This window comes from Jaculus jaculus, chromosome 6, assembly GCF_020740685.1.
Source record: "Jaculus jaculus isolate mJacJac1 chromosome 6, mJacJac1.mat.Y.cur, whole genome shotgun sequence".
Taxonomy (NCBI): domain Eukaryota; kingdom Metazoa; phylum Chordata; class Mammalia; order Rodentia; family Dipodidae; genus Jaculus; species Jaculus jaculus.
Genome location: NC_059107.1, coordinates 119,908,942 through 119,932,759, shown reverse-complemented (window position 1 = coordinate 119,932,759; position 23,818 = coordinate 119,908,942). Strand labels below are relative to the sequence as shown.

Genomic DNA, 23,818 nt, shown 5'->3' with positions numbered 1-23,818 from the left:
TCATCCTCATGGGCCCATGGGGTCTCCATGCAGACATCCAGCAAACCTGCTTCACACTGACTGTGGCCATTTCCTTAACACAACACCATGTTGCAAACTCAATGACCCTCTCTTTCCTGCATTTCTTATACTCCACAATACCAGGTAGGGTAACAATTTGTTAACCCAAGGGAGAAATAAAGCAGACTTTGAAGAATAGGATACTCCTTGAGCATTCAAAAGCATTCAAAAGAATCTACATTCTTCCTGTTGCTCCAGTGCAGGTCAGCTGGCCCAATCTCAAAGGTTGTAATCTCTCAAACAGTTTTCAGGTGAATGGGCAGCAGTTTAGGCCCAAAAATTTGATTTTTTTTTTCTGTGCCATATCCCTTTGCTCACACCAGTCCATTTCTACATAGTAAAACCCTACACAAATTCTCAGGACATGGACATAACAGCAAGCCTCTCAAACTGCTTCTAGCCCAGTCCAACCAAACCTCTTTCTTACCCTCATAAGCCAACCCTCAGGCCTTTCAACTCTGACCAGAATAATCCATCAAGCTGTACTTAGAGTACTGTAAGGCATCTCTTCAGTCAAAGTTTCAAATCCTTCTGCATTCCTCTTGAAAGTCAGCTCCAAAAAGTCAAAGCCACACAGGCATCTAGCAGCAATTCCACTCCTCGTTAACACTTTACTGTTGCAGTCAGGTTCATATTGCTTTTAGAAATCACCCAATCAAGAGCAGCTTGTGGGATAAAAGAGGTTTATTTTGGCTTATAGGCTTGAGGGGAAGCTCCATGATGGCAGAGGAAAATGACAGCATGAGCAGAGGGTGGACATTACCCCTGGCCAACATCAGGTGATCAACTGGAACAGAAGAGTGTGCTAAACACTAGCAAGGAGGAGCTGGCTATATCACCCATAAGCCCAACAATACACTGCCTCCAGGATACATTAATTCCCAATTCTCCATTTGCTGGGACCTAGCATTCAGAGCACCTAAGTTTATGGGGGACACTTGAATTAACCACCACAGTTCACATTATTACAGAATTTTCACCTTCATTGTCAGGATGATGGGCAGACTACACATCCTTTGAAACCTTCTTGTCCCTAATAATGTTGATCCATCCCTCAGGTTGAAACCACTTATGTTAACTTTAAAAAATTAGTTGATTATTTTAGTTCATTATAATCTTCACAAAATTTAGGCCTAAGGAGGAAAAAAAGAAATTTTAGCCTTGTCCTGTTTTAGAAAACATAAGATGTACATGTATTAAAAACACTAAATAATTAAAATAATTATTTATGAAGGCTTCTGTTTCATACAGACAGTTCAGTAATTCATATGAAAAGTAGCCAGGAATAACTAAGGGTATGTTCTCTACCTCTGTGTACCAGATACTTCCAAAACCCAATGATTCAAAATATTCATAATCTCGTTTGAGGTTTAAGAAGTTGGGAGCTGCTTAACTGGGTGTTTGCGGGTCAGGTCAGGATCTCTAATGTGGTTACAGTAAAGATGTTAGTCAGAATTGGCTGTGAAGAATTCAGTTCCTCAGCACATGAACCTCTCCATAGGTGTTTTTTATAACATGGAAACTGACTACTCCAAACTTGTGAGGGAGGAAAAGAGGGAGAGAAGAAGGGACAGGCAAGCACTGCTCAAGACCGTCCCAAGATGGAAGCTATATTATAACCCATTAGTAGAAGTAATGCACTACGATTTCCATACAAACTATGACCTTACAGTGTGAATGCCACAAAGTGGATTTCCTTGGGAAACAGAAAGCTGATGACTATAACCATTAATTAATACTTAATTGTATTACTTTTACTGATTATATGACTTGAACTTTTGGTAATAGCACAATAATATGTTTATCTTGTTACTTTTTTTTTTTTCTGTGTTCAATAGGTATCCCATCATCCACCAATATCTGCCTTTTATGTTAGTAACCGAAAGGATGGATTTTGCCTTAGTGGTAGTATCCTGGCTAAATCCAAGTTTTATGGTAAGTTTCCTCTCATCCTAACATGCATTCCTTCCCAAGGAGTAATATTTTCTGGTGACTTTTCCAATAAATTTATATGTCATATAAACATCACCTTTTTACTTTTACCCTTTCGTAGGGGTGTAGCTCACTTTATGTAGCCGTTCATCATATGTGTAAAAGCGCCACCACCACTGCTTACAGAAAGACAGAATGATTGCCCATTATATCCTTCTAGTGCAGAGTGGGTTTCTTTTGTCTTTAGATTCATCTTTTTTTGTTGTTATTGATCTGTTATAGTCTCTGAATATAGAAAAAGTAAATCCAAATATCTTTGGTCCAGAGTCATTTATTAATGATACTTAACCTTGGGCTAAATAAGATACTAATAAAAAAAGAAGTTTTCAGGGGTAGAGAGATGGCTTAGTGATTAAGGCACTTGCCTACGAAGCCTAAGGACCTAGGTTTGATTCCCCAGTACCCACATAATCCAGATGCACAAGGTGCACATACATCTGCAGTGTCTTTGCAGTGGCTGAAGGCCAGGTATACTCATCCCCTTTCTATCTGCCACTTCCCCCTCTCTCATGCACACAAATAAATAAAAAATGTTTTCAAATACAATGAAGGAAAGGACAAAAATGTAGTTATAGTAAGTAAGTTCAAAGTTTTGATATTTCATATAGAACATGACAAAAACTATATACTAGTAGGAAATATATACACTTAAATGATGTTAATTGGTTTTCTGAATTTGTTGTTGTTGTTTTGTTTTGTTTTTCAAGGTAGGGTTTCACTCTAGCCTAGGCTGACCTGAAATTCACTATGTTGTCTCGGGGTGGTCTCGAACTCACAGCGGTCCTCATACCTCTGCCTCCCGAGTGCTGGGATTAAAGGCATGTGCCACCATGCCTGGCTGATATTTTTAAATAGATTTAAAAAATCAAAGAGTGGTACATGCCTTTAATCCCAGCACTCGGGAGGCAGAGGTAGAGGATCGCCATGAGTTTGAGTCTTCGTAGTGAATTCCAGGTCAGCCTAAGCTAAAGTGAGACCCTACCTCAAAAACAAATTTTAAAATCAAAGAATTAAATTTTAACTAAACAATTTAAATCTGAGAGAAAACAAATAAGATTGAAATAGCAAAATTAAATTTGTAAACAGAAATTTAAGGTCTGGTTCCATGAGAGGACAGAGAACCAGGAATGAATTGGTAACAAGAATATGAGAATGAGGAAATCTCAAAATAGCTTTTTATCAGGAACATGATGTGTGTCTGTAGTTTTTAACTCCTTCCCCGACAATGTTTCTTTTGGTCTGGGTTTGATTCCCCAGTACCCATGTAAAGTCAGTTGCATAAAGTGGTGCACGCATCTGGAGTTCATTTGCAATGACATAAGGTACTGGTGTGCCCATTCCCTCTCTTTCTCTTTCTCTTTCTCATTCTCTGTCTCTCTCTCTCTCTCATTAAATAAACAGGGTGAGACAGACAGAGAATGGGTGTGCAAGAGTCTCTAGCCACTACAAACAAACTCCAGATGTATGCACCCCTTTTGTACATCTGGCTTTTCATGGCTCCTAGGAATTGAATGCAGGTTGTTAGGTTTTAAAGTCAGATGCCTTAATGCTGAGTCATCTTTCCACCCCAAAATATTTTTATCTTTTCCCAAAATCTTTTCTTTTTTTTTTTTTTTAATTTTGGTTTTCAAGTAGGGTGACCTGGAATTTACTCTGTAGTCTCAGGGTGGCCTCAAATTCTCAGTGATCCTCCTACCTCTGCCCCCCAAATGCTAGGATTAAAGGCATGTGCCACCATGCCCGGCTTTTCTAAGATTTTAAAAATATTTTATTTTTATTTATTTACTAGAGAGAGAGAGAGAGAGAGAGAGAATGGGTGTACCACAGCATCCAGCCACTGCAAATAAACTCCAGGTGCATGTTAAAAAAGACAAATTTGGGGGCTGAAATGGCTTTGTGGATAAGGCATTTGCCTGTGAAGCCTAAGGACCCTGGTTCGTTTCCTCAGGACCTACGTTAGCCAGATGCACAAGGGGGTGCATATGTCTGCACTTTATTTGTATGGCTTGAGGCCCTGGCATGCCCATTCTCTCTTTCTGTCTGCCTCTTCCTCTGTCTTTTCAAATAAATAAACAAATAAAGAGACAAATTTGGAAGCCAGATGTAGTAGTACACACCTTTAATCTCAGCACTTGGGAGGCAGAAGTAGAATGGCCATGAGTTTGAGGCCACCGTGAGACTACATAGTGAATTCCAGGTCAGTTTGTGCTAGAGGAAGACCCTTCCTCGAAAAACAAGGAAATAAAAAAGACATTTGGTCTGGAGAGATGGCTTAATGGTTAAGCCAAAGGATTCAGCTTCGATTCCCCAGTACCCATGTAAGCCAGATGCACAAGGTAGCGCATGCATCTGGAGTTGGTTTGCAGTGGCTAGAGGCCTCTCCCTACTCCCTTTCTTCATCTTTCCCTCAAATAAATAAAATATTTAAAAAAATAAAAATAAAAAGACAAATTGAGTTACATAATGAAGCAATTGGTTTGGCTATTGTAAGTATCTTAAAATTTTTCATTTGACCATTGTAAATTAAATACATAACTAACCTTTTGAAAATACTCATTTTGTAAGATTGGGAATAAGACTCAAATGATGTTTTAGTTATAAGATGATGAATTTATGTTTGGTACTATTGACATTGAGATAACTGTCAATGTATTCCACTGTAGGTATGTGGCAGATGCCCTAAATATATCTTCCTTTGAATTGATTACTGGTTTTTGAAACTTAATACACAATACTTGTTCCAGGAAACTCCTTATCTGCAATATTAGAGGGAGAAGCACGGCTAACTTTCTTGAATAGAGGGGAAGATTATGTGATGACAATGCCATATGCTCATTGTAAAGGTTAGTATTTTGCATACTTAGCTGTTACTTGGCTCATCTTTGTAAATCAAGCTTGTTTTGATAGATGAAGTCAGACATTCTTTGTATGAAAGCATCCATGGTTCACAGTTCTTCAGATTATTGCTGTTTGCTGAATACTTCTGTGATGAATTAATTCACGCATAATATTTTGATGAAACAATCTATTTCAGAAGCCTTAAAAGTAATTTTAAGTGATATTATAAACTTTTGAATTGTTATTTCCTATTATATAAAGTCTTAAAATTTTTTCTGAGTTCAATTTGGAAATTTCTTTTGTCTTTCAGTTTGTGGGTGGTTTTTGTTTTTTGACAAAGCTTTGCTTTGTATCCCCGGCTGGCTTTGACTCAGGCTCATTCTGACTCATCTTTCTCAGTACTATAGTCAATATGCATGTGCAGAGTTGACATGTCTGTTTTTGTTTTTGAGGCAGTGTCTCACTGTAGTCCAGACTGGCCTGGATCTCACTGTGATCCTTCTATCTCAGCCTCCTGAATGTTGGGATTAAAGCATGAGCCACCACACTTGGCTCCATTTGGCTGTTTCTTAAAAAGAAGGGGGGAAAAAGGTCATTATGCTCTCTCTGCATTGTTTAGCATACAAATAAAGGCATTCAATGATGACTGTCATTCACAATAGACCAAGGCACCCAGTTAACTCTATTATACACTTCACACGCATTCATTTAATCATCTCACCAGAACTATAGAGATATTCTGATGCCTGTTTGATGCTTAAGAAAAATAAGGTACTAAAGGTTTGCTTGGCCTGCAAGCCAAACTAAGATATGAACCCAGGCAGTTTCTGGGCCATAGAACTTTTTACTATGTTGTATCACCCTCAAATATTGGCCTGGTCATTGTCCTCCTTTCCAGCCATTAATACAGAGCCTTTTGAGCATTTATCCTCTTCTTCTAGAAACTGATTCTTAGAAACATAAATTGTTAAAATATGGGTGAGAAACCTGTGAAGGTGACAGTTCTTGTCCAAGGTCAGCCCAATTGGTGCAGGAGTGGGCAGCTAATGACCTGACCGATAGGTGATGCTCCAGCTGTGCATGTGGTTCTTAAGATAGGAGGGAAGTGAATTATCTGATATTAAATGAGTAAGAAAAACATTTATCTAAGTCTTATGTCATGTGTTCAATATAAATACTCATGCATACCCATCTCGGAACAAGGCAACAGGGAAGTTTTGTTTTTCTGGTAGTATTTCTATTATTTAGGAAAAAAGAGATTATTTTTATAAGATTTTCCTTGTGTTTTAAAAGTTCCAGAGCCACTTAAGCATGAGAAACCTTGCATTGTTCCCTTTTCAAAATTAACATTGTAAATTGTATATTTTAGTTTGCCTCAACATCTTAATTCAATGATACATGCATGTATGAGCAAAACCTGTTCAGCTTCAACTTATAATTTCCTGTTTTTAGTTATACAACCTAGTTTGTGGTTTTGTTTGCTTCACCTATGCTAAAGTAGATTCATGTTATTTATAGTAGTTATATTTTATAAAGTCCTCATGAACACTGAATTAACAAATACTGAACCATTGCTTTTAGAGGAAATAGGAGATCAGATTACATTGAGACTCTTGTCACAATCAACTGATCACATATAACCTTCTTTTATTTTTCTTTTGCCATTGAAATAACAGCCAGCACTGCAACTTGGGCTAGGATAAAGTACTTAGCATACACAGTTTCTCTGTAAAGTACTTTGTATCCTTGTGCTTAAGAATACTACACAACACCAGTACTGCACTAGGTCAATTAAATAGAAAAAGCACAAAATGTAAAACACATATCTTAAATATCCTTTAGAAGGAGCATTTTCCCCCCCAATATGGGACTGAAAAAAGCAGTGGCCTGGTTCCACTTCAGCAGGGAGCATGCATGCCCTGTGACTCCCAGGCATATCCGTGCAGCTCCACAAAAGTACTCTGGGCATTAGTTTTAGGATGGCCTATATATTTTAAAGAGTAGTATTTTTAGTAGTGTATTTTAAGTAAATTGCAAATACAGAGTCTTCACATAATGTGAATAAGTGTTATTTACATGCTGGAAAAATATATGTCTGTCTTATAGATATTGAGTGAAACAGGATGTCATTAAATTATACATTTATCCTTGAAGGAGATTAGATTACAAAACACCAGGTTTTTGTTTTTGTTTTTGTTTTTGTTTTTGTTTTTTTTTTAGCTAGTGTCTCCAACCTCAACCCTGTGTTAATGCTTTTTCTTTAGGAATTCTTTATGGCACAATGACTCTGGAGCTTGGTGGAATAGTCAATATTACGTGTCAGAAAACTGGATACAGTGCAATACTTGAATTTAAACTAAAGGTGGGTAGAGGATGATATCCATCAAAGAATGCTATAAATATTGAACAAAAAAACAATTCACTTCCAAGTTAAGACTAACTATGAGAACACAGTTCATGTTAGGCAAAAAGAAGCACACCTCTGCCAGGCATGGTGGTGCATGCCTTTAATCTCAGCATTCAGGAGGCAGAGGTAGGAGAATTGCCATGAGTTCAAAGCTACCCTGAGACTAGAGTGAATTCCAGGTCAGCCTGGGCTAGAGTGAGACCCTCCCTGGAAAGAAGCAGCAGCAGCACACCTAAGGGGTGAAGATGAGGATGAGGACAAGGCTCTGTGCCTTGGGGTGGCCTGAGGCAACAGCCTTGGAAGACAGGACAAATTAACAAAATTAAATTTTTGTATTTAACTTTAATAAATAGATGGTATTATAGAAAAAATGAGACTTACAAAATAATTGGTTAGAAATGCCTGTGTAAATTAAAGCATAGCTGTAGAAATCCCAGAAAGTCTATAGCAATTTAAATTCTAGCTGTATAATTAAAAAGTATCTTATATAAGTATTTCTGCAGGACAAAGTACTTTCAACACACAGGCTTAAAAATAGCCACATGCTGGTCATTATGGGGTTTATGAGTAAGGAATGTAGGCAGAGCATATTCAAGATGGCTTATCTGTTGTAAAATAGGTTTGGGGCCTTAGGAAAGCTTGTAAGATGATGATTCGGCAGTGGGAACTGGAATCTTCAAAAGACTTCATTACTATGAGTGTGCTTGAGGACCAGGACTGTTGATGTGGCCTTTGCATGTGACTTGGCTTTCTCATAGCATGGCAGCTTCAGGGTAGGCAGAGTTCTTGCTTGGCAGCTTAGGGTTTCCAACTACGAGTGTCCCCATGAGCAAGGTGACAGCTGCATTTGCTTTTCATCACCTACCCTGAGAGTCAAATTACATCATTTCTACCATCATCTGTTGAGAAGTTAAAAGCCCAACCAAATCCCAGGGGAAAGGGATATGGACTCTACTGAGTGGGAGAGTGGCATGGATTCATTGAAGAAGAGCATGTGGGCTGGAGGGAGCCGAAGTTGTCTTTGGAAGATTTTGTCTGCCTCAGTGCTAACAGGAATCTAAGGCCTTTTCATTGGGTCACTTGTAAGACAGTACATTTTATGTTCAGTTTAAAATAGGAATAATGATAATGTATTTATTACTAAATGGCCCCCATGTTGATACTTAGATAATCAGCAACTTTGTACTAATAAAAAGTAGCTCTTAGCTGGGCATGATATCTCATAACTTTAAGCCTAGCACTCGGAAGGCCATGAGTTCAAGGCCAGCCTTTTGTCTGAAAGTCATACTGAAAGCAGTCTTAAACAATTCATAATACCTTTAAGTGTTGAAGCATCAAAATTTTGTCTCTAAGGAGAGATATTAAAAAAAAATATAGTAACCCAAAGTATATTCATTCTAATTTTATTTTTTGAAGACTTATTTGGTTATATATTTTACTCTGTTTTGTTGTGAAGGAAGAGATGTTATTCTTTCAACTTTTTAAGCTCCTCCTATTTCCAAAGTGTTTTGCTGAATGTATTGCCACATTGATAGTGGCAGTCTGTGCATGAGGAGAGAAGACATCATGGAGACAGCATGGGCCTGAGTTATTTAATCAATATGATCTTTCATCACTGTTTTCCACAGTCACAAATCAAGTTTAATTTTACTAAAAATGTCTAACTAAAATGCAAATTAGGATTTCACTATGTCTTCAAGCGTACTATATATGACTTCTTAGGGCTGATTGTCTACATTGTTTGTAAATATAAGTTAAAAATAAATTCTTCAATATTTTCTCTTTTAAAAGCCATTTTTAGGGAGTAGTGATTGTGTTAATCAAATATCTGGGAAGCTTAAATTGGGAAAAGAAGTCCTAGCTACTTTGGAAGGCCACTGGGTAAGTATTTTTTATATATTATCTTTACAAAAGGAATTTTATCTCGTGGCAAAAAAGAAAAAAATGAACAGTCATATGCTGAAAGCATCACTGGTCAATGGCATTATCTTTTAACCATGTGTTGTGGTATTGCTCTGTAACCAGTGACACTTAGTTTTATAGGATTTTATCTTTCCACAACTTCTAAGTCAATAGAAGTAGCTAACAGTTACATGTCATTTACTATGTATAATATTAGTAATGTAATTTGTATCATTTAATACTTAGTGTAACCTTATGGTTGTGTATGTAGAAACCCACTTCATTATTATTTTCTATTGTCCCCATTTGATAGAGGACACTAAAGCACAGCATTAAAGTACTGAGCTGAAAGCAAGTGATGAGCCCAGACCCCAGCCTGGAACCATGATGGAAAGCAGTGCTTATGAACAGCCTGCTATTGCCTCCCCTCAAGGAAAAGGCATGGGTTCCAGTTAGCATGATATTTCTTTGAGAGATCATGGGAAGGATACAATGGCATTTAAAGAGTGGAGGTGTAGTTCTCTGACAACCTGGATTCAAAGTGATGTAATTTTGTACAAGAATCTTAAATGAATAGCAAGTGTTGTGAGGTACTCTTCAGATATGTGTTCACTATAAATACCAAGTATGTGTTATTTTTTGCTTTTTAATAGGCAAAGATGAATAAAAATGGAACTAGATTTAGGGTCTTAGCCAAATGGCTACCTAGGTTCTGCAGAATTTTTAATTGACTTCCATCTGAATATTATTCAGAGTAAAATAAAAGCAGTCAATTAAATAAAATTTCTAAGAGTATGCTCAAATGTTTAATGCTAAAAAAGTCTTTTCCAGGCTTTTCCATATTTTGAATCTGTACAGTCAACATCTTCTCAGTATCTCTGTATAAATATTTGCTATTCTGTGGCAGTTCAGAAATGGTGGTTGAGGCTTGCCCTATAATGTGTGAAAAAATAACTTATTAGTAAAATATATTAAATATCATAAACTTTTTATGTAATCTACTGATTTCTGTTTGTTTTCATTCAGAATTAGAATTTAATTCTTTTTGCTCATGAGAAATAGACATCATTCCATCTTTGAAAAAAATAGGTTTTTTTTTAACTAAACAGAAAAGAGCATTTAATTTTTGTGTGTGGGGGGCGGTTTTCAAGGTAGGATTTCACTCTAGCTCAGGCTGATCTGGACTTCACTATGGAGTCACAGGTTGGCCTCAAACTCACAGCAATCCTCCTACCTCTGCCTCCCGAGTGTTGGGATTAAAGGCGTGTGCCACTACGCCCAGCAAGGAATTAAAATCTTTAAAGGTAGCAGTACACCCATTCCTACATTGTTTTAATCCAGTGAAACCTTTCGAGACTCCCAAGTTCATAAAATCATTAACTCAAACTGGTGGAATCTTTATTATTATTATTAAGTAGAAGCTTTGTATAGATACATCATGTGTTGGTATCATTTCCTGCTTCCCTGCCCCCACGCCACCAAGGAACATTCCAGGCTGACCTGGAACTTCTTCTGTAGTCCCAAGCTGGCCTTGAACTCACAGCAATCCTCCTACCTCTGTCTCCCAAGTGCTAGGATTAAAGGCATGTACCACCATGCCCAGTGTAGTCAACCACCTTAAATATATATATTTATTTATTTGAAAGACAAACAGAAAATGAATATGGGCATGACAGGCTATCCTGCCATTGCAAATGAAGTCCATACATATGTGCCACTTTGCACATCTGGCTTTATATAGTTACTGGGAATTGAGCAGAGGCCTTCAGGCTTTGTAAATTTTAACTACTGAACCATCTCTGCAGCCCCAACCATTTTCTTGGTAGACTAGTATTCCATACATAACCTTACATTTTCATAAAAATGAAAATAATTTGGGACCTGGTAAAAGTACTAGTTGTATTTGTTTTTAAATGTTTAATAGGATACAGTGAGAAGAAGAATGTTATTAAACTACTGTACTATATACTTCTCTAAATAAAAAAATCTCAATGTTAATGTTTCTTTAAATATAGGATAGTGAAGTTTTCATTAATGACAAAAAGACTGATAGTTCGGAGGTTTTCTGGAATCCAACACCTGACATTAAGCAGTGGAGATTAATAAGGCACACTGTAAAATTTGAAGAGCAGGATGATTTTGAATCAGAGAAGTAAGTATGCCATTTTTTATGTATAACTTCATGAAGATCAAAAGTTTTTTGTTAATCTCTTAATGGTATGTTCACAGTTCTCTGTTGTTCTATTTAATTCAGCAAACAGTAGGATGTGACAGTGCCCTGTTTTGTTATATGTTAATGTCAAATAAATATAGTGCAATTCATCTTGTTTACTTACATCTCAGAACTAAAACTTCCTAATTTTCTTTCCTCTTTTTTTAAAAAAATATTTATTTATTTAAGAGCGACAGACAGAGAGAAAGAGGCAGAGAGAGAGAGAGAGAGAGAGAGAATATGGACACGCCAGGGCCTCCAGCCACTGCAAACAACCTTCAGATGCATGTGCCCCTTTGTGCATCTGGCTAACATGGGTCCTGGGGAATCAAGCCTCGAACCAGAGTCCTTAGGCTTCACAGGCAAGCACTTAACCACTAAGCCATCTCTCCAACCCTCCTTTCTCTTTTTTTTTTTTTAAAGAGTTCTTATTCCTTTTTTTGTTTGTTTGTTTTTGTTTTTGTTTATTTATTTATTTATATGATAGAGATCGAGAGTGAAAGAGGCAGAGATAGATGGATGGATGGATGGATGGATGGATGGATGGATGGATGGATGGATAGACAGATAGATAGATAGATAGATAGATAGATAGATAGATAGATAGATAGAGGGAGAGAGAGAATGGGCACGCCAGGGCTTCCAGCCACTGCAAACAAACTCCAGATGCGTGCGCCCCTTGTGCATCTGGCTAACGTGGGTCCTGGGGAATCCAGCCTCGAACCGGGGTCCTTAGGCTTCACAGGCAAGCGCTTAACCGCTAAGCCATCTCTCCAGCCCCCTCCTTTCTCTTTTTATCTCAGGAGTAAAACTTCCTGATTTTCCTTTCTATTTTTTCTGCTCCAGTGCTTTAATTTTATTTGGTTGTCATAACATAGAACCAATTAGTGATTCTTAGTTTCTGCCTAGAAACTACATTTTCTCCTAGTTTGGGTATATAGAGCTCTTGGTGAGGAAGTGATACAGAATCAATTTGTGTTTTATTCTCTGAAATGCAAGAACAATGCCACTGGATATACTGGTCTGCAAAGAACTTAGATTAGTCTGACACAAGTTCATCTGAACCTAGCATCATGGTGTACTCCTTTAGTCTTGGCACTTAAGGCTGAGATAGGATTGCTTTGAGTTCCAGGCCAACCACAACTACAGAGTGAATTCCAGGTCAGTCTGAGCTAAAGTGACACCCTGCTTTCCCTGCTCCCCCACAAAAAAAAATTAATTCCATAATTTCTGTTCTTAAATCATAAATTCTTGCTAGATCTCTTATACTTTTGAATCAAAAATACTGTATTCTCTTCATATCTCTGTGTTAGGAGAAAAGTAGTCTATATATCTTTTTTTTTTTTTTTTTTTTTTTTAGAGGTAGGGTCTCACTCTAGCTCAGGCTGACCTGGAATTCACTCTGTAGTCTCAGGGCGGCCCACTCGTGGTGATCCTCCTACCTCTGCCTCCCAAGTGCTAGGATTAAAGGTGTACACTACCATGCCTGGCCAAAAGATCTTTTACTAGGCTCATATACCCATTTGTCCTCACTGCAAACTACATGTGCATATCCAGTCTACATGTGCTTTTCTTAATACACAAAATTTAGATTGTCAAAGTTGAGAAATTTATATATACCAGTTTTAAAATTTCTCTTTCAGCTGTAACCACATAATATGGTTGTTGTAAACAGTTCCATGATGCTGGGATGACTCTCCAACCAGGCAGTGTTTATGGAAGGAAGGGGGTTATTTCAAGCTTATAGATCCAGGGGGAAGTTCCATCAATGACAGAAGAAGCTGCTTCCATACATCCAAGCAGAAAAACAACCAAACACTAAAAAGCAGCCAGTACAAACCTCTGCAGCAAGCAGAACCCCCAGAGTTCAGACCTCTCTGCCTACCATTGAGCTGGAATTCACATCTGCCCCAGTGTTACCATAGGGCTAGACTTCAGGATCTGTCCCCAGTGACACCTCCTCCACCTAGGTGGCTAGAGATCCAAGTTACAAGTTTAATTTTTTAACACTGGGGGCCAAACAATCAAACTCCCACAATGTCTAACACAAAGAATGTTTTACCAAGGCATTTAACAGTATTTGAGGTATGAATATGATTCTGTTTTTTTTTTTAAGATAAAATTTAGAAAAAAAAAGATAAAATTTCATGTGGCAAAGGCTGGCTTCACACATAATGTGTAGTCAAGGTTGGTCTTGATCCTCCTGCCTATACCTCCAAAGTACTAGGATTACAGGCATGCACCATCAAACTCAGCTGAACATAGTTTAAACATTAAGTAATAAGACATAGAAAAGAGAACTTTTTCATAAACCAAGAAGTGGCAGATCTAGAATTCAAAGTATGATTGATTCCATAGCTTTTTCCTATTTTAATATGCTGACTTCTCAGATGGATATTTAATTTAATGGATGAAAAAACTTAATGTTACAATGACACTATAGCAGTTATCTTCCTGTTCCTAGAACAAAGCACCCAACTAGAAGGAGCTTATGGGAGGAAAGGGTTTCTTTCAAGCTTTATTCATCCCTAAGCATTTTTTGAGGCTAAAGCTTTGACAAAGCCAAAAATCTACGAGTATTATTTTCTCTCAATAGCATTCAAACCTATTCTATTTGGCTTTCTGTTGCTTGTTTGACACTATTTTTTGTACACATATTAGACTGTGGCAGCGAGTAACACGAGCCATAAATGCCAAAGACCAAACAGAAGCTACTCAAGAAAAGTATGTTTTGGAAGAAGCTCAAAGACAAGCTGCCAGAGACCGGAAAACAAAAAGTGAAGAGTGGGCTTGCAAGTTATTTGAACTCGATCCACTCACAGGAGAGTGGCACTACAAGTTTGCAGAGTAAGTGATTAAAAGTTCATTTCAAATAATATATTAACATTGCTTTTATTTCTAGAAGTGTTGTTTATCACCATATAAATTAATGTGAAATTTTTAACTTCGACCTACTTATTCCATATCATGTGGTAGTAGTTAGCCTATCAAATGAGCTACAGCCCAGAAGAGTTAGGTACATATAGACAAATCTTCAGAGTAGAACAGTGATTATGAGCTGGAGAGACAGCTCAGTAGTTAAAAAGCTTGAAGGCCTGGGTCCAGTTCACCAGTACCCCCATCAATACAGGTGTACAAAGTGGCACATGGATCTGGAGATTGTTTGCAGTAGCAAGAGGCTCTGGTGTGCCCATATTCTCACTCACCCCCTCAATTTCTCCCTCCCTTCTCTCCCTTTTTCTGTCTGTCTGTCTCTCTTTGTCAAATAAATAAATAAAATAGAACAATGATTATAATTACTAACAAAAATCTAATCATAGGATAGAAACTCTTCAGATTTTTTGATCATTAAACAAGTGTTTGTTTACCTTCACTTATTTAGTACCCGACCATGGGACCCACTTAATGATATGATACAGTTTGAAAAAGATGGTGTCGTCCAGACCAAAGTGAAACATCGCACTCCAATGGTATGTAATAAACTGAACCTGATAGGTATGTAAAGTTACTAAAGTTTTAGTGCCCATTGCAATTACATTGAATATTTGATTTCAAATTTTGAAATTTTAGGTAAAGTAAAAGGCATAACAGATAGCTCCATGCTCTTTTCACCCCCCCCCAAAAAAAAACTCAGAAAATAAACAAAAACTACCAAAATTACCAGAACTCTGGAAAAGATCAGACATTGAAGCAACTAAGGGATGGAGAAAAGATGGCTTCAGGGCAATGAGAAGACTGTAGCATTTTCCTTGCCCTGCCTCCTGTCCTGGCTCAGCTGTGTCATAGGATCCCTTTATTTATTTATTTTTTTCCTGTTTTTATTTTTTAGGAGACAGCTAGAGAGTGAGCGAGCAAGCAAGGGAGAGAATTGGTGTGCCACTGCAGTCAAACTCCAGATGCATGCACAATCTTGTGTGCGTGTGCAACCACTTGTGCACTTGTGTCACCTTGTGTGTCTGGCTTATGAGGGTCCTTAGGCTTCTCAGGCAAGCACTTTAACTGCTAAGCCATCTCTCCAGCCCACATCCCTGTATTTCAGCATGAGTCCCTGATTCCAGAGGAGCAAAGCAGGCCATATATCTAAATTGTTTGTATCTGTTCTAACCTGCCACGTTAGTTATTTACTAGAGGACTCATGTGAGATCCTTACATCTGAGAATATCAATGAAGAGAAATTATAAAAAGGAACTAAATTCTAGAGCTGAAAAGTATAGTACCAGGTGTAAGTTTCTTACAAAAAGAAATTCCACAACAGATTTGAACAGGGATAAGATGAAATCAGTGACATTAAGAGGTAAAACTATTGAAATTGTATCCAACATAAGAAGCAAGACAAAAAAATGAATGAAGCAAAGTGAACAGAGCCAAATGGACCTGTTGGGACACCATGTAGTGGGTCATATGCATTATAGAGTCTACACAGAAGAAAGATATAAATGGTAAAGAATGTTTGAGAAGCTCAGCAGTCTCTGAGTAGGATAAATAGGCACACTGTGTAGCTAGATCTTCAAAAGCTAGACAGACCCTTGAAAGCAGCAAGAAAGAACTTGCCACAGTTTTTTTAATCTAAAAATTTTTTTTGTTTATTTTTACTTATTTATTTGAAAATGGCAGAGAGAGAATGAGGCAGATAGAGAGGGGGGGGGAGAGAATGGGCACGCCAGGGCTTCCAGCCACTGCAAATGAACTCCAGATGTTTACGCCCCCTTGTGCATCTGGCTAACGTGGGTCCTGGGGAATCGAGCCTTGAACCGGGGGTCCTTAGGCTTCACAGGCAAGGGCTTAACCACTAAGCCATCTCTCCAGCCCCCACAGACAGTTTTTAACAGATAAAATTATCTTACAGATAAATTTATATATATCCCAAACAAGGAAATGAATGAATTCAATAACTTCTATACACCCAAAGAATAAAATACTTAACAATGAACTGAACCAAGAGTTGTGAACTGTATAGTAAAATATAAAACATTATTAATGAAATTAAATAAGACTTATAAAATGAAATACTATCCCATTTTCTTTGACAGCCTCCTGTCACACAAAACCACAGTAATAAAAATGAGGGGGTACTAATAAAAGGATAGAGTTGGCATATAGGCCAAAGGGGTAAATCTACAAGTCAACCCATAAAAATGACTCACCAATGATTTCTTCCATTACATAGGGAAAGAATAGTCTCCTGAACAAATGGTTTAAAAATTTTTTTTAATTCCTCTTTTTTTAAAAAAAAAATGTGCATTTATTTGAGAGAGGGGGAGAGAAGCAGATAGAGAATGGACATGCTGGGGCCTTTAGCCACTGCAAATGAACTCCAGATACATGTGCCACCTTTTGCATTTGGCTTTCTGTGGGTACTGGGGAGTAGAATCTGGGTCCTTACGCTTTCCTGACAAGCGCCTTAACTGCTAAGCCATCTCTTCAGCCTGGATTTTTTCCTAAATACATGTTTTCCCTGTTTTGTTTTTTTTTTAAATATTTATTTATTTGGGGGAGAGAGAATGGGAACACCAGGGCCACTAGCAACTGAAAACACTCCAGATGCATGTTCCACCTTGTGCATTTAGCTTTACATGGGTACTGAGGAATTAAACCAGGTACTTAGGCTTTGCAGGCAAGCACCTTAACTGCCGAGCCATCTCTCCAGCCCAACAAATGGGACTGGGCCAGTTCCCTCATTGTGTATATAAAATAACTGAAGGGGCTGGAGAGATCGTGCTTGCCTACAAAGCCTAATGACCCAGGGTCAGTTCCCCAGTACTCATGTAAAGCCAGATGCACAAAATGGTACATGTATCTGGAGTTCATTTGTAGCAGCTGGAGGCCCTGGTATGCCCATTGTCTGTCTGTCTCAGCTTGCAAAACAAGTAAAATATTTTTTAAAAATAACTGAAGAAGCCAGGCATGGTGGCACATGCCTTTAATCCCAGCACTCAGGAGGCAGAAGCAGGAGGATCACCGTGAGTTTGAGGCTACCCTGAGACTACATCGTGATTCCAGGTCAGCCTGAGCTAGAGTGAGACCATACCTAAAATAAAATAAAATAAAATAAAATAATAAAAAAATAAAAATAAAATAGCTGGAGAGATGGCTCTGTGGTTAAAGCGCTTGCCTGTAAAGCCAGCCTAAGTACTCAGGTTTGATTGTCCCAAGTCCCACGTAAGCCAGATGCACAAGGTAGCATGTGCATCTGGAGTTCATTTGCAGTGGCTTAATGGCCTGGTGTGCCCATTCTCTCTCCATCCTCTCTCTCTTTCTCTCTCATTCACTCACTACCTTTCTCTCTGTATCAAATATAAATAAATTTTTAAAAAAATTTTAAAAAAATAACTGAAGATGGATTTCCATCTGAAGTGAAAGCCAAGACCATAAAACTTTTAGAAGAAAACAGTACATCTTCATGACCTTGTATTTGGCAGTGTATTCTTAGACATGATGCTGAATGTTGATGCTGTGTGTACTTAACAATAATAGCATCAACAAAGCTATATTATACTTCAAAATTGTTATTATATGTCAAAGGACATTTTAAGAAAGCAAACAGACAGCCTACAGAATGAGGGAAAATACTTGCTAACAATTTATCTAGTGAAGGTTTACAATCCAAAGTAGATAAAGAACTCAAGATGACCACTTTAAAATGGCTAAAAGACAGATGCACAAAGTGGTGCATGCATCTAGTGTTCGTTAGTAGGCCTTGGTGTGCCCATATTCTCTTTTTCTCTCTCTCACTCTTTCTCTCGCTCCCCCTCTCCCCCTTCCCTTTTTCTGTCTCTAATAAATAAATTTTAAAAAATAAATGGCCTAGAGAGATGGATTAGTGGTTAAGGCGCATGCCTGCAGAGCCTAAGGACTCCCGTTCGATTCTCCAGGTTCCACATAAGCCAGATGCCCTTGCAAGTGGTGGCACTTGCATCTGGAGTTCGTTTGCAGTGTCTGGAGGCCCTGACATGCCCATTCTCTCCCTCCCTCCCTTTCCTCTCTCCCTCTCCTCTCCCTCTCCTCTCCCATTGCTAATAAATAAATAAAAATAAAATATTTTTTTTAAAAATTTTAAATAAAATGGGCAAAAGAATTAGACATTTCTCCCAAGAAGACACACAGATAGCCAATGCACACACATAAAATGATGTTTAATGTTAGTCAAGGCATTGTCAATTAAAACCACAGTTAGCTATTACTTAACACTTCAGAGGCAAAAAAAAAAAAAAAAAAAGTTTTGAAAACAGAAAGTAAGTGTTGGTGAAGCTGTGGAGAATTTCTAATTTTTGCACATTGCTGGTGGGTATGCAAATGCTGTGGTCACAGTGGAAAACAGGTCAGCAGTACCTCATAGTCTTTACCATAGAATTATCACATGGCCCAACAGTTCCACTCCAAAACAATTGAAAAATGGAACTGCATATTTTTGTTTTATTTTTTTTTTGTTTTCAAATTGAAAAAAGGAACTGGTATAGTAATCCTCATCACAAGGTTACTTCAATTGCTATAAGGTAGAAACAATCTAAGGATCAGCTAACAGATAGATGGATAAACAGTATACTGCCAACAAGGGAACAGTATTTATGCATAAAAATAATGAAGCTTGGGTAAATAGAATAAGACCAACTCAAAAGAACAAATGCCATGTGGTTTTTCAAATATACAAATTTACAGAGACAAATAAAATTAGAGGCAAGCAAGGACTAGAAGGACCAAAAGCTGCAGAAAAAGAGGAGTTGCAGTCTCAAGGATGATTAAAAGTTTTGGAAATAGTACTGATGGTTATTGTGAAATAACTAATGCCATTGAATTATACACATTTGTTAAAATGAAAAAATTCAGCCTATGTATTCTGTGACAATTTAAAAAATGCAAAAGAGAAACATGTCTGGAGAGGTGGCTTAACAATTAAGACACTTGCCTGCAAAGCCTAAGGACCCATGTTTGACTCTCCAGATCCCACATTAGCCAGATGTACAAAGGTGAGGCAAGCACAAGGCCCACTAGGTGGTGGAAGCATCTGGAGTTTAATTGTTGTGACTGAGGCCCTGGCACACCAATTCTCTCCCCCTCCCTCTCTCTAAAAAGAGTTAAAAAAAAAACAAAAAACTTAAAAAATTGAATTCTAAAAATGCAAAAAAAAAGTTGTGTTCAAAGGAACACTAACTAATTAGCATGGTGGAGGCATATAGAACATCTGTATTTCCTCCTAAAAATAGACTGTATTGATCACAGTCAATCTTTATATAACTAATTAGCTGACTCATCATTTTGAAGTCTCCAGCATTTAAAGAGCTTAAGCTGAATCTAGAAACTGCATTTTTTATTGTACTATATATTGTTAAAAAATCGATTTTAAGTACATGAATAAGATTTTACAAAATTATGTCAAAGAACAATTAATTAGGGATAATTTTTTTTAGACTTGTGAACACTTAGATACAGAACTAAAGACCTGTGATCACTGATTTCTCATATCTCCAAGCATGTAAACTGCCTTACCTTTCTGATTCTAGTTTCTTACATTTACGTTTTTAAACTAGGAGTAATGACAAAAGTTACAAACATTAATTATTACTTAAAAGCTTAATTTTGTACAAAAAATTAATCCTATGTACTCTGAATCTTGTACCTGAATATAAATGTTTTGAATAAGTTTAAGTATGCTGCAAAATATTCATATCATTTCCACTTATCATAAGATGCTTTCTGTATTACTCAGGCATTGTAAGAATATATCACCCGGGTATTATTAAAAGTGTATCACATTTAGGCATTATAGAATGCCTGTTACCCAAGCATTACTGAAAGCGAGTAAGTAAATTTTATTAAAAACCCAACATATTCCACTGGGAATCTTTGTAACATTGGGAACAATTTTAAAGGACTGCTGTTTAATACTGTATTGGAAATACCATCTGGAACAGTTACAGAAGTTGGGATGAACATATTTATGTATGCTTTGAAGTGTTTTTGGAAAGTTATACAGACTAGCAATTACCTATTTTGGGTGAACAATTGGATTAGGGGTAAGAAATAAAAGGGAAATACTCATTGTATCAGGATTTTACTTCTTAATGTTTGTTCCTAATTCAAATAAGATCATTTTTTGAATTTTCATTTTTTATTCAAGTGACTTTTCCATCTTTTTTCAGTGAAATAAGATTGCTGTGACACATTTTGCTTTAATTATTTTTTTTTAATTTTATTTATTTATTTATTTGAGAGTGACAGAGAGAAAGACAGATAGAGGGAGAGAGAGAGAATGGGCGCGCCAGGGCTTCCAGCCTCTGCAAACAAACTCCAGACGCGTGCACCCCCTTGTGCATCTGGCTAACGTGGGACCTGGGGAACCGAGCCTCAAACCGGGGTCCTTAGGCTTCACAGGCAAGCGCTTAACCGCTAGGCCATCTCTCCAGCCCCTTTAATTATTTTTAATTCCAGTAATTTTGTATATGTATGTAATGCCTTGTGTCTTACTTCCTATCATACTGTCTTGTCCCCTCACACTTTCATTATTTGTTCCATTTTCATTGGGCTATTCTTTATTTTGGAACATCATGCCTTGTAACAGGGTTTTTGTCTGTTTGTTTGTGTTTTCAAGGTAGGGTCTCACTCTAGCCCAGGCTGACCTGGAATTCACTCTATATTCTCAGGGTGGTCTCAAACTCACGGCGATCCTCCTACCTCTGCAGCCCGAGTGCTGGGATTAAAGGAGTGCGCCACCATGCCCGGCTCCTTGAAGCAGTTTTGACAGTTGTACAACAGTGCTCTTTAATTATGAATTGCAATGCAAACTCACATAGCATGTTTTTGTTTTTCAGGTTAGTGTTCCAAAAATGAAACATAAACCAACAAGGCAACAGAAAAAAGTGGCAAAAGGCTATTCTTCCCCAGAACCTGACATCCAAGACTCCTCTGGAAGTGAAGGTAAAAGTATTTACTAGACTGCTCACGCATGATAAGAGACCAAGTTGCTTTTCTAAAGGATAACTATACTATTTGACATATTAAATGGTTTTCAAATTAACACCAGAATATAAGAATTTTGTGGAGGCAGGAATAGAGTATAAACCCCAGTTTAGATTATAGGATAAGCTGGAAGAACAGCCCACAGGGTAAAGTCTTGAAGAATTAAGGAAAATCATGCAAATATGAACCACACTTTACTTAGCAGCTCTTATTAGCCTCTGAAAAATTATTGATGGCTCCCTAGGATGAATTTGGCAAGTATATTTTGAGCTCAGATAATGTATAAACTATCTTAAACCATATTGATATACAATAAGAAGGAATTGAAGCAGCATTTTAGACATTGTAGGAAACTAAACATTTCAAAAACAACTTTTAAGATATGCTTTAAGCCATGGTCTCTAGTGAGTTTACACTGTTTTTACTTTCAGAGGTAACTATAGAGAAATAACAAACATTTATAAAATTCAGATGACAAGTGATAAAGAGTTTCAAGGAAAAAGAACTCAGTTCATTCTGATGGAATGTTCTTAAAAGAGCCCTGATGAAGTATTAAGAGTTTCTAATGGATTACAGGAATCTAGGCATGGGATGGAGCAAAATACTTGCTAGTCAAGGAACCCTGTAAATAAAGGTTTTTAAGCAGCAATCCTCTGGCAGCGTGTGGTTAAAAGGATTATTATAATGTTGTTATTCACATTTTACAAAAAAAATAGATGGTTAAAGAAAAAAGACAGGTTAACCTGCCCCAAGTCACATACATCATAATACACACACACACACACACACACACACCCTTCCTTGTGTATGCAGATTATTTTTATTTCATTGACCCTCATGCACACCACTCCACTGTCTGTTATGTGTCACTGGCATTTCAGTATTAAACACCTTGTAACAACCATATAAAGTTTGGGTATTACTGTTATCCCCTTTTCAAAATGGAGAGGTGGCAGGGGAGAGGTATCTCAGCAGATAAAGGTGCTTGCTTGTGAAGTCAACCACTCCAGTTTCAATTCCCCATTTCCCATGTAAAGCCAGATGCACAAAATGCTGCATGCATCTGAAGTTCATTTGCAGCAGTGTGCAACGTTTTTTCTCTCTTAAATAAATAAACTAAAAAAAAAAAAAATGTGGAGAGCAAGGAAAGGCTGAGAGGGCTCTGATAAGACCTGCCCCACTCAACAAAGCACAGGGGCCATAGCGTATCAAACTGATAAGAGGGCTCAACTCAGGGAGCAATGTGACATCAACACCACAAAAGCTAAAAGGGGCTCAAAGAACTGACTTCTTTAGATCTATACAAATAGGCAAGAGGAAGAAAGGAGTAATATATTCCCCAAATTGGCACATATTTTAAATGGATTAATCATGCCTTTGTCAGTGAGTTAGAAAATAAAACTGATGCCATCTACAAGTTAAATACTTTGTGATGACTTTATGTAGTGCTCTTGTTTTTATGATGTATTTTAGACTTTAAAAATGTAGAATATTAATTTTATTTTACTAAGCTGTAAGCTACAAAACTGATGTGTAAATGACAATAGTCATTAAATTTAACTGCAGTTTGTGTTTGTGATTACAGTGTCATTCTAAATGTCTTTCAGCTCAATCTGTAAAACCGAGTACACGAAGAAAGAAAGGGATAGAATTGGGAGACATTCAAAGTTCCATCGAATCTATAAAACAAACGCAGGAAGAAATTAAAAGGTAATATTACTGACAATAACTAGTCAACTGAGTCCAGAGGAGTAAAGAGCCCTGTTACATAGGAAATCATATGTGCACTTTACATTTTCATAACATTGCTAAGCTAAAAGTAAAGCACTGGGCCTCTATTACCTGATGCCTGATACTTACAAGACTCCCCCACCCTAAAATTCTGGAGGAGAAAGGAAGAGGTGGGGTGGGTTTGTTTGTGTCTTAAGTCAGATACACCTTTTGTTAAAAGAATGACACACTTCCACAGCAGTGCTCTCAGAACTTTGAGTGCTTTCATAGTCCCAGAACTCTTCCCTACATTATCCAGCAACTAATGTTTAACACTTAAAACTTAACAGAGGTTTTATTAACATTTAATAGAGGTTTCTGGAGGAAAGGGAGTACTGTTTCTTCAGCTGTATTGCTAAGGCCAGCATGAGTTCAGATTGGTTATCTCCCATACTATATCAGGTTTATTATTATTCTTAAAATATTATATTTATTGAGGAAAGTACAGAGCCCAAGAAAGGCACCCACATGGCTAGAGATCACACATGGAGGGCCTGAAAAAACTGGAAAGAAAAGAAAGTTCAGTGAGCTCCTACCATGTGGGAGTTGGAAGGGATAAAGAACCCATGTGGAGAGTAAGGGCAAAAGGGCCCTCTCCTCAGCTCAACCCAGCTGGACTTGGGCTGTCCTGGGCCAAGCCACCCTAGGCCCAGCCAAGGGAAAAACTCACCCACAGCTCTAAG

At 37.6% G+C, this 23,818-nt stretch overlaps 1 protein-coding gene across 12 annotated transcripts in view; it reads left to right on the top strand.

Annotated features, from left to right (window-relative positions):
* Osbpl8 (oxysterol binding protein like 8) overlaps nucleotides 1–23,818 on the top strand; it is a 229,757-nt gene that overhangs the window by 200,264 nt on the left and 5,675 nt on the right. For all 12 annotated transcript variants that reach the window (XM_045151711.1, XM_045151710.1, XM_045151709.1 and 9 more), the window contains 9 exons: nucleotides 1,899–1,995; nucleotides 4,797–4,895; nucleotides 7,155–7,252; nucleotides 9,089–9,178; nucleotides 11,215–11,351; nucleotides 14,073–14,258; nucleotides 14,794–14,881; nucleotides 21,218–21,323; nucleotides 22,973–23,075. In XM_045151711.1, coding sequence (XP_045007646.1) covers nucleotides 1,899–1,995; nucleotides 4,797–4,895; nucleotides 7,155–7,252; nucleotides 9,089–9,178; nucleotides 11,215–11,351; nucleotides 14,073–14,258; nucleotides 14,794–14,881; nucleotides 21,218–21,323; nucleotides 22,973–23,075 — 1,004 coding nt within the window. The remainder of the gene's footprint in view (nucleotides 1–1,898; nucleotides 1,996–4,796; nucleotides 4,896–7,154; nucleotides 7,253–9,088; nucleotides 9,179–11,214; nucleotides 11,352–14,072; nucleotides 14,259–14,793; nucleotides 14,882–21,217; nucleotides 21,324–22,972; nucleotides 23,076–23,818) is intronic.